Here is a 12055-nt window from a genome sequence, read left to right on the forward strand (position 1 = left end):
AAACATGCATGTTTTTTTTGTAATATAATGTTTAATGTACTGGACTGACCTTTAGTGCTATACTGATTTATGCATGATATTTTTTATTCAGAATACTTAATAGCTGTGATTACTAAATCTGTTTTTTTTTGGTTTTTTTTACATTTCAGACATCAAGAGGGATCAAATTACAAGTAAGTGTGAGAAGTGTTTATGTGCAACACAAATGTATTTGTATTAATCAGCACAATCAATGACAAAATGACAGGAAATGCAGTTTAATACTACAGCTCATGGAGTTCTGGGAGCAATAGACAAATCATTGTTGTTTTAATACAGGAGTCAAACAAAAGTTGGCCTTTTTTTTTTACCACTGAAAAGCTCCATGAAAAACCACATTGCATTTCCTGTGAACCCTTCATGATAAATGTAAAGTTGTATTTTCCCAGTTAAATGCTTTTTTTTTTAAATGAAGTTACAGCAATAACCTTAATACAGTGTTTTTTATCCACAAAAGTCATCCTTGACACACTGCAATACAAATATATAAGTTTTGCAATACTTCCATCAGTGGTCAATAGGCTCAAACACCATTGTGTTCTCTAGTTTCGAGAGTGATTTAACGGACAATTATTCAAATGAAAAGCTTCGAGATGTTTACTTTAGATCATCATCGTTGAAAATTACACATTCATCATATATCCCTTTTTGTTTTGTGTCAACAGCAACATGTTACAATGACAGAGGCCGTTTCTACCAAGGCAGCGCAAATGTGACAAGGTCTGGGATACCATGTCAGCGGTGGAGACAACAGGTATTGTGGATTGTGTCTACGTGTATGTTTCCACATATATACGAGTCAAAAATACAGTGTAGTTACAAAAGAACCACATGTGAATAGAGGGTGGGGTCCACAAAGACTTAATTAGTGCAGAATCTGCTTATGGGAATGTCCTCATGTCATTTTGTCATGTTTAAAACTATAGTCTGGCTTAACAATGACCTGCCAATTACATTTGCTACATACTAAAGATGGAAAAAATTAAAAGAATACAAGGGCATTGTTAAATAGGGTTGATAACATCTAAGGGCGTTGATAGCGAGGCCGCCAACACAACTAATGCCTGTATTTATGAATGTATCCAAGAATCCAAGTTTCCTGCAGATTTTAACCAGTGAATAGTTGAAGTGTGACTGATACTTTGTGTGTGGATGTTTAGTTTTATATCAAACATTCCTGGCCTCTAACCAGAAACACAAAAACACAAAAATGCTTACAAGTGCAAACATCACGGTGCATACACACACACTCACACAAACACATAGGCCCTGTGGCCCAACAGCCTCTTTATGTTTTTATGGCTTTGCTCAGTGAGAGAGTCTGTCAGGGTAAGCTGTTACTACTCTCCTGTGCAGTGTGTGTGTGTGTGTGTGTGTGTGTGTGTGTGTGTGTGTGTGTGTGTGTCTGTGCCAGGTCAGCAGAGAGGGAGGGGCTCATCATGTCACATCCTGCCTCTGGAAGCAATTAGCTTTCACACGCATATGCTGCACAGACTCTGTAACACACACACACACACACACACACACACACACTTACACTTGCTCACAAACACAAAGACACGTGTCATGAAACTGAGAAAAATGTTTATGTGATTCACAAATATTAGCAAATTTTCTGTCTCCTTTTTCTCTTTTTTTTTCTCAACACAGTTGGCTTCAGTTCACAAACCAGTTTCACATTCCAATACATGTGCACATAAGAACACATGATGCTAAAATTTTGAATGTATATTTCTTGCAACCTACAGTAGTGACCTGACGAAGCAATATTTCATATTCTTATTCTGTGGGATCACAGGTCATGTTAATAAAAAGCCCAATCTCCACACCCACTGTGTAGTATTTCCCCACTGTGTTGGAGTTGGTCCTAGATGCTGTAGTGGAGTGTTTGGCTATTTTAGTACAATGCCATACATGTAGCTATCAAGTAAATATTTTCCCTCTTTTCAAGATTCTCCTTCTAAAACAAGTGAGCTTGATGATTCAAAAAACTCAACTAAAGACAGCATTTTCAGCCAATCAATTAAGCTAATATAACATATTTTTTCTTGCTAGCTAAAGCTGGCAAAAAACAGCTAGTTAGCATTTTAGTAGACAAAAGTGATGAAACTCACCTTTGTCTGAAATCAAGGACTCATTCTTGCAAAAATTACTTAAAATTGGCATGATAACACCTAGTGTTAGTTGTCATATTAAAACGCTTTCTGGTAAGGTGTTTTTCAGGAGCTCAGCTGTTGCAACAATACAAGCCATCAGAGTAAATGAAACATTTTACATACAAACAAAGCTAAAAAAACCAAAAGTAAACAAATGTGTAATTGTTCATTGCCTCCTCTAGTCTTCCGACCACTTTATACACAGGTGGCAAAGGCTACCATACATAAGGACATCTGCTCATCAGTTTTTTACACACACACCATGACACAAATACCGAGAAAATTGGAGAGCAATATCTTGCCCAAGGATACATTCAACATGGGGTATTGAACTGCCCATCTTCAGATCAGTGGATGAGCTGCTCCATCTCCTGAGCCACAGCTACCCAAATGTTGATTATATCTATCACTGTCTGATCTTTGACCACCAGTTTTGGCATTACCAACATATTTGAGTGAGTACGCTCTCCAATTCCCCATTATACATGGAAACAAGACAAGCATTTGAAGTTAAACATTGAATCTGTAAATCTGCAGAATGCCTGTTGGGTTTTATTCTGAGTGGCTGAGAATGAGCCCTATGTTACTTAATAATATGATATCTTAAATCTATTATCGTTAAACCTGAAGACCATCTGTGTACATATACACATATATTGGAGGACTGAGTGGCTTGGGGTGTCATTTTCCTTGAGTGGGTTTTGTGGTCTAAAAAAGTCTGAGAACCCCTGGCCTGCACTTAAGTCAGGAAAGTCACTGAGAAGATACCATGACTTCAGGAAGTGAGAATGAAGCATGTGCTACTTCCAGGAAAATAACCCCTGTAATTCTGTGATATAATGAGCTGGCCAAACATAAATGAAAAGGTAGGCTGTTAAACATGATGGGATTACTTTGATGATGATGCTTAAGTTTCTGGCTAGCACCAAAGCCTTCATTTCCTGTTGTAAGTATAATGATAGCATGATTGGGATTATGTCTGGAAGAACAGTTCTCCCAGAGAGCAATGAGAACCTGATTGCAGCATTTTCTCTCTGAACTCAAATTGCCTTCATGTGGACCCATTCGGTTAAAATAAACGTTCCTCTTTCATGGGAATATTTTTCACAACTACTTATTAACAACTAAAATAACACAGAATAAGGCTTCTGAAATGTCAAAATTGGAGTTAATATCCACTACACTGTGAGTGTGCATGATTTGAGTGTCCTTTGCTATTTGTGTCTACATCTTAAAATTTGAGGCATGAATCATCTGTTAGTCATAATACTCTGTATAATAACTGATAGTGGATTACAGTTGAAACAAGATGTAGCTTCTACATGCCTACCTGGTCCATTAGAGTCACAAGAAAAGCAGCTGTTCCTAATACTTTGCACAGTTAGTGTCGTTTTTCTAGACTATACTATGTAAGATACTTCAGTGATAGCTCGGTCCAAAGTCATCATTTACCTTCCATGCATCAAAGAGCAGATGTTTTTAAGCAAATGTTTTATAGTGGATATAAAATATTCTGCATGTATGAGTCCTGTAGGAAATGAACCCCAAACTCTAATGTTCCATGTCATATGTTACTCTCCATAGTAGAATCACATTTATGGTCAGCACATACTCAACACATATTGTATGTATGCTATAGTGTGCATTGCATGTGAAGTGGCCTATTTTCTGCTTTTTGTGTGGTTTGGAGTGATAGAAAACTAGTGCAGCCAAACATTGATTGTTGCTACAAAACACCCACATTTAGTGTCTAGAAAGCCACTGGTAAAACACCGACAGGTCTCTACAAAACACCCACATTTGGTGCCTAGAAAGCTTCTGGAAAAACATTGACAGGTCGCTACAAAAACCCCCATGTTTTAAGCCTAAAAAGTCAATGGAAACACAGCAATGACTCACTAAAACACAAACAGTGGTCTGCAGCATCCCACCATCCATCATCCCCTCCTCTTCCCAATATATGTCAGTTTGTATACAACAGTACGTCACTTCAGAATCGTTAATACGCATAAAACTTGTAAATGTAAAGTCTTTGTGGTTTGCAGAAACATACTTTGCCAACAGTTTCTTCCAGCAACTGGGCTGGGTATTTGGAACAATGACTGTTCTCCTTCATAAGCAAAGGCTCAAGAGGCATGACATGGTTATAGTGCTATAAAACCTCCTCAGGTAGAGGGCTTGTGGATGACTGGACTCCACATCCCATCTCCTACCAGGAGTTAATGCTGGTTTCTTTTAAACATGTCCACAGTCTTCCCTGTTCCTAAACTAAGTGGTTTTGGTTGACCATGTAGTTTCTTGCATAATGACAAACTATGTTATCCGGCAAACAGGTGTGCCTGATCAGGAAATGCTCGTATAGATTGTTTTGGAAGGCAATGACAAATTACCTATCCTGCCATTTAGGGAGGAGGACTTGTTGTTTTTAACATTCCTGGCACCAGCAGGAATCCTGTGAGCAGTTTGTGTTACACATTCAGCTACAGCAGCACATGTATGGAAGCCAGCCGTTTCAGCTCATAACTTCATATCTCTTGGGATAGGTTGGACCATTGCTCTTTTGATGACTAAAGCTCATGACACACGAAGACACCAGATGTTCTGTATTTGAGTTGGCTCTTAAAAGATTGCAGATACAACCGTGCAACTCTAATATCCCTCACTGTAGTACATTTTACACCCTCTGTGGTTATTAAACTGTAACCTTAGTGCAGACCTTAAACAAGGCCTTAAAAAATTTATTTAAGTACTTCTTAGCCCATCTTAGATTTTGATGAAGAGTCAGATTTTTTTATTTTTTATTTTTGGAAAAGTCAAAACCATAGAAATGGAATGCATAGAGGGGACACTGAACTTTTCCCATGGTAATTTTCCTAGAAAAAATGAAAATGGCGATTGTCCTTAGTTGTTAAGGTGACAACATAGTGAGTTCAGGGCTTGCTCCAAGTCAGTCTGTTTATACTGACTTTTGTACGTTAGTTAGCCCACAACAACAGTTGCAATGGCAATGATCCAAAGAAAATGGCTGCTGCCCTGACCATCCTGCTACACTGATTTGAATGAAAATGTCCATTCTAATCTTGTTGTATTTCTTTGGCTAAAAACTTTCTCCATTGAAAATCTGCTTGGAAAAGCTCTTGAATACTTGAGAAAAACAAATACAGCAAGACATTTATTGATCATATTTTACTGATCCCTCAAGACAAGTCTGTTTCCTTTATGTCCTCTCCAGAGCAAAGGGTCAGTAGTAGAACACAACAGATAATGCTTTACCCAGAAACGCCTCTGAACAAGCAGGCTGGATTTCTGATTTACTCCCCTTACAACCACAGGGAGCAGAAAGAAACTGTAAATTTCTGACTGAGCATGAAGTAAAGGGCTCCTTGTTTCCCAATTCCTCTTATACTTAGTTCTATACTGCTTATTGCTTTTTGAAAACGTCAACAAAGCTCTTCTTCCTTGATGACTTTCTCCATGTTTCTCTCACCTGTAGGTTCCCCATCAGCACCGACTGTCAGTGGATGTGATTCCAGAGTTAAGGAACTCAGAAAACTACTGTAGGAACCCGGGAGGAATCAGCGACAAGCCCTGGTGTTACACCTCAAATCCCAACATACGCTGGGAGTACTGCGCTGTGCCACACTGTCAGGAGAGCGTAGCATCAGGTACTTCCTTTTGCGCAGCTATTTTCTATTCCAGTTTTCAATTTCTCATCATAAAACCCACTTGGCAAAGAGACAATATAGGATGCCCTTTTACCAGTTAGCATCTAGCATGCAACTTAAATTTTAGATAAGGTTTTGGGATTATGCCTTCATTTTAACTGTTTCTGTTTGTCAGTGATAAATACAGAGATACCAGGTCCTCGTCAAACTTCACGTCTCCCTCCAGCGACCACAATATCATCTCCAGCTTACTCCATGTCCGTCATTGTCATCATCCTGACTGCACTTGCAGCCACAGTCTTCCTTACCATCAGCATCCTCGCCTGCCGTAGACGGAGGAAGCAGTGGAGAAATCGGAAGAGGTACGATAAAGACAAAATGCGCAGTTTTTTATTAATCTGGGTTGTGGCCTTCTTTTGATTTCTCACTCATCTTTTCTTCCTGCAGAGCAATGGAGACACCAACACTGAGTGCTCTTCCATCAGAGCTCCTGCTGGACCGACTCCACCCAAACCCCATGTACCAGCGGGTTCCCCTGCTGCTGAACTCAAAGCTGCTGGCCCTCGAGTATCCCCGAAATAACATCCAATATGTTAGAGATATTGGAGAAGGAGCCTTTGGACGAGTTTTCCAAGCCAGGTGAGAGGGTGAGATGCAGCAGAGGGAAAAGGGGAAATTTTATATGTATATTCAATTGATTAATACCATGAGAGACCAAGAAAGACTGGAAAAGAGGTTGAACAGCTTTCCACCCCCATATGGGTCAATCAAAGAGGGATTTTTATTTGCAATATTACATTACTCAGACTAATATTTAGTATTGCCATGTCATCATCATAATCGCTGCCACGGGCTAACATGCTGAGGTGGATATTTCTCAGGCAGAGGAAGAGAAAGGGGTGAGACAGGTTTAGGAGTGAGAGAGGGGGGATAGAGTGACTAAACAAGGCCACTGGTCATTCTGAGAACTGCTGCGTCATTCACAGAGTCACAAGCCGAGCTGCTACAGGTGTCACTTTCACTCCACACTGACGCTTGCTCACAGCAAGACACAAATGTCGCAAACTAATCCCCATGATCAGACTAAATACCAGACCTGGGTCATAAAATCATTGCATTTTTGAAATGTCATTAATCTATTAAAACATGTGAACATATACAAATCTATATTTTAGGCTTAAGGCGACTATAAGGGGTTTGTAGTTTTGTTCTTTAGGCAGATATTGGTCATATATTCAAGTTGTGACTTAGCAGGAAACTAAAATATAATAACTGACCGGTGCAGCATTGACTAAAGATATTCAAAATCTAATGATTCAGTCAATTAAAGGCAATATATTCAGGGCAGCTAGTGATTAAATATAGAGATTAAAGTTTTGTTTAACCTTGTAGAACATCATAGAGAGGGTGGTTGGGCTGAAATATAATATAGATTTGGGGATAGTGGTGGACAGACCGATCTTGTCACAGTATCCAGGTTACTTCCAGGTGATTCTTATAAATGAATCGAATTGTCCAAATTGATACTTTAGGCAAATATGGTGTCATTTTTGCTGTGACACTGTTATAGTGCATGCACGTTTGACAGCTCATCCTTAATGCATTACCAGTCATCATGTTCACATTATTTAATGCATTGATTCTGCATCCTACTTGTATATAGGTATACTATGTAAACTTGAGAAATGTCACTGACCAATGATCAGCTGTTCTTTGAGGGACAAGTAGCAGATGACTCAGCCTTTTGCTACATTTATGGCATTGATATAATCTGAAAATGATTTGCTTATCATATTTTATGGCACATCTGTTCCGTTTCCTTTGCTCTTCATTATGAGCGTGATGTTTAAATGCTCTAAGCAACAAATACAGCAACAAACAAATTATTTATAGCATCCATGTTGTTTCAACAGTACAAGTTAAAGCTCATGAACACGCCTGAGTTGGAAGAATGACTATTTTAGTGGCGTATGAATGCACTATTAGCCTTGGCTATCAGATGACTTGACTGGTTTCTTCTTGTGCACTCACTGTAGCAGGTAGTGTGAGCGGTACCCAACAATAACAGTGTGAGAGACAGAGTGGGCAAGTGGGAAAAGTTATGGATTCATGAGTACTCATAATTCTGACAGTCTAACCGGTACATACTGGACACTAAAAAGAGTTGTTAAAAAAAATGTGCTTGTTTGATTTAGCCCATCACCTTATAAGTATATTGGTCCATATTTTCAGTCTTTTTTAAGAGACATTGATAGTGATGCATTTAGTTTTTCACGTGAAATGTGTCAGAAATAGTCGTGCCGAGAATAAAAAGGTTTGGACTTTTATTGTTTTAGAGGATTTTTTGTTTAGGATACCAGACTGTTGCAAAAGTGCAATATAGTAGCAGACAGCACATACTTGCGCATTGTCCATTGGACCCTCTGTCCATGATGTAGCACAAAAAAAAACACATAGAGCTTTAATGCTGATATGTGAGGCACATTAGATATATATGATAGCAATGTTAGCACAGTAATCTAGTAGTTGATGCCATTTTTACAGTAGCACTTGCAGATCTGGGAGATGTCCTCCAGGCAAGCAGGTAATCCCTTAATGAAAACTGGAATGGTGCAGTATATGGACACCGCTGAGAACCTAATACACACGTTCATACACACACATTTGTATGATTGTATATTTGAGGGCACTGGTGTAATGTATTTCATAGTCAGCATCTTAAAGCTTAACTATTACAGCTGTATCTTAACCCACCAGCCTAATTTAACCTGAACCCTAAACTGTCTTCTTGGCTCTTTGACAACCCCTGTAGGAAATGAGGGCTGACCAAATTGTCTTCACTTTTTTGACCACATCCTGACACAGAGTGTCAAATGTGTCCCTAAAAAGACAGCAGTAAAAGAGCACGAACACACATACACACTCATACTTGCGTGCATGACTAGTGACAATGTAAACAAATACACACTATATCCTGTACACAAATGCACTTAAAAGTACTGATCACATTAAAGCACAGGCAACAAATGCATTTGGTCATGTATGTTCATGCTTACATGAACACACACACACACACACACACTCACACACACAGGCACAGGAGGAGTCATTATCTTTCCTGACAGATGGGCTTCAGTCTTTCCCAGTGTGTATGTGAATGTATCTGTTTGTTAGTGAGTGAGTGTTTCCATATGTGCGTGTACAAACTATATATAAATCTGCACTGAGAAAAAAACATGTTGACTTTAGTTTGCCCCTCTGAATAGCCAACACAGGAAGTGTGTGTATGTATGTGTGTTTCCTCCCAGTGACTGACATTTACAGAGCAATGCTCTAATAAAGTTGCGCTGCTTTGCCAGGCTGTGTTAAAAGACTTAAAAGATGCATTCAAAACATATGGTTGCAGAATTCTGGTAAACACATTGCTGACAAAACCCACAGCAATAAAATTTACAGGATTGTTGATTTTATGTATTTTGGAATGTTTCTGTGCACTTGCAAAAGGCTACTGAAGGAGCAGTCTCATAGTACAAGAAGCTGAAATCCTTAAATTATCTCCTCTTATTTTCTCAGCTTGCACGTGCTCATTGTCTGTGCTTGAATATATTTGTGCATGTGTTTGTTGCAGAGCACCTGGCCTGCTGCCAATGGAGTCTTTCACAATGGTGGCTGTGAAGATGCTGAAGGAGGAGGCCTCTGCTGACATGCAGAATGACTTCCAGAGAGAGGCAGCGCTAATGGCTCAGTTTGACCATCCAAACATTGTGCGACTCTTAGGTTAGTGTTTATACGTTTGTGTCGGAGTGTGTGAAGGCAGAAACCAGATTTCCCAAAAAAGCTGCACTCACAGCTGGATTTGACTTTGTGCAGAAGCTGAAACAGTGTGTTGGCTTATTGAGAGTGCAAAAACAGATACAGAAACACAAAAAGAGAGCAATGAGCGGAGGGCAATTTGTGAAGCTTGGTCAACTATGTCACTTGGTTCATTTCAGTGGAAAAAATGTGGCTCTGAAAGAGTTGCTCTTTCTATAATCTTCTCAAACTGCATTTTTTGTGTGAATCAAAGCCCAGCTCATGTTGTGGTTCACCCCTTCATCAGGGACCAAACAGGAGTAATGTTTCAGAGGCAGTTTTATACCTCCTCAGTCAACATGTGCAAGGCATCCTATTTGATAATTGCAGCAGTCAGTAATCATGCCCTCATCTGTGTCACCTGTGCTGCTGCCCTTTGTTTTTCATGAGGTGCACTTTATGCTCAATCAAAACCAGGTAAATAACTTACATAAATGCCCTGCTTAACTAAAAATTATCAAAAATTTGCCAGTTTTCTTGTCAGTGGTTTATACAGAATTAACCAAAAGCTGCTTGTGAGAAACTGAACTAATCATGTGAAAAATAAAGCTGCCCTCTTAGTAATCTTTGAAATTTCAGGGTTTTTTTCTTTGTAAAGTCAGACCCCAGTTTGCACTCACTTTCTCTTGAATGACGTTTTATCCCTTCACAATCTATTTCACCGCAGTGCTGTGAAACCACAAGAGATACAGATAGGACTCTTTGGCAGCAAACAAGTGCTGCTTGACAACCAATGGGCCTTTGTTGGCTCAAGTAAAATAAATGTCTTCTATTAAAGTTTATCTCCACTAATGCAGCCTATCTAATCTAATACAAATTGCTCACATCCAAATATACTTCCTGGAAGACATTCGGAGATACAACATACTCTATTTGGCACTGTCAGTGAGTAAACAGGGCCACTGGCTGCGCTGAAGGAAGTTTGTTTACTTTGGTCCATTTTATGGCTTTGGTGGTTGTGAAATATTTGTGAATCAACATTCACCACTGCAGATTTTTCTTTTTTTTTCCATTAGTCCATCAAACGACAGTATCATGTGTTTTCTGTTTGAGTGAATCTTCTGAGTGACACACTAATGCTAACGTCTCTAGTGCACATGAAACTAGAGATGATTGAATTATTTTGTTAACCTCTAAGTACCCACTGGACTAATAATATGATGCAAATCATGAGTAAAAATATGTGCACAAATCCATAACATGCATGTGTCAAAATTAGAGATGCCATATGTGTGCATGTCATTATTGTGTCACATGTGCAGGATGGGGCCTCTCTACTCTGTATATTTAGCAATGGAGTGAAACATTTTGATCCAGCTACTGACCTTCAGTTGAGGCTGCTACTGTTGAATTGTGGACACCACAGACACACACACACACACACACACACACACACACACACACACACACACACGCACGCACGCACACACACACACACACACACACACACACACACACACACACACACACACACACAAACCCAAGGGAGCAGTAATCAGAGCTGTCTGGGGAGCCGTCCCTCTCTGTGACCCACAGGACATCAACTAACTGAGCATGACCTCTAAGCCTCCTTTCCCTGCCAAGAGTTCCTTGTAAGCATGTTGTTGTTGCCATTCTTGTGTTGCCCAACTATGTGGATATGCATCCTTGTGTGTGTTCATGCTTGTTTAGTTCATACTTCTATAGTACGACAATATGCCACCCTGATTTAACCTTAACACTGTCGGATGATTCAAAGGGTACCTTTGTTATATTTAAACCTGGACCCTTTTTTTTTTTTTACATGTTTTTGCATCTAAGTGACTAATGGAGACAATGATTTTTAAATTGATTCAGTATTTAGTGAGAGTATTGCAGTTGGCTACGGCAAAGCGGGCTGCAACGTAATGTTTAAGGGAAATCAGTTTACATTTAAGTGCTTGTTTTTGCCACTGACGGGCTCATTTTATTAGAAGTGTCTAGCATTATTGTGAAAAGGACTCTTAGATCAACCTTCAGGTTAAATTGTAAAATCCTTTTTTTTTTTTTTAATCTAGGAACAGCCTCAAAATCATCTTCACCATACCCACCAAACTCCATTTAAATATACAGTAATGTTATCAACATAAAACACAGAACAAAATAGAACTCCCAAAAACTGTCTTGGTTCATCTTTCTACTGTTCCAACAAGCTCCAACTCTAGTTTGGTTGAAATAAACCCTTAATTTATCCAGGTAGATGTGAAAATTTAGACACTAAATCATGAGAAAATAGGATTCAGGTTGAAAAATACCAAAGTTCACTCTAAAAATTTGTCTGATTGTATCATATATATTGTGTCTCAGCTTATTGAAGCCTTTTCT

The 12055-nt window shown here is 39.1% G+C and overlaps 1 protein-coding gene across 1 annotated transcript in view; it reads left to right on the forward strand.

Annotated features, from left to right (window-relative positions):
- Positions 1 to 12055, forward strand: part of musk (muscle, skeletal, receptor tyrosine kinase) — a 32283-nt gene that overhangs the window by 15052 nt on the left and 5176 nt on the right. Inside the window, exons 11-16 of the mRNA XM_042509459.2 lie at positions 150 to 173; positions 705 to 793; positions 5689 to 5860; positions 6036 to 6222; positions 6308 to 6499; positions 9489 to 9637. Coding sequence (XP_042365393.1) covers positions 150 to 173; positions 705 to 793; positions 5689 to 5860; positions 6036 to 6222; positions 6308 to 6499; positions 9489 to 9637 — 813 coding nt within the window. The remainder of the gene's footprint in view (positions 1 to 149; positions 174 to 704; positions 794 to 5688; positions 5861 to 6035; positions 6223 to 6307; positions 6500 to 9488; positions 9638 to 12055) is intronic.

The sequence above is a fragment of the Plectropomus leopardus genome, chromosome 20 (genome assembly GCF_026936395.1).
Source record: "Plectropomus leopardus strain MGB_pleo_1.0 chromosome 20, ASM2693639v1, whole genome shotgun sequence".
Taxonomy (NCBI): domain Eukaryota; kingdom Metazoa; phylum Chordata; class Actinopteri; order Perciformes; family Serranidae; genus Plectropomus; species Plectropomus leopardus.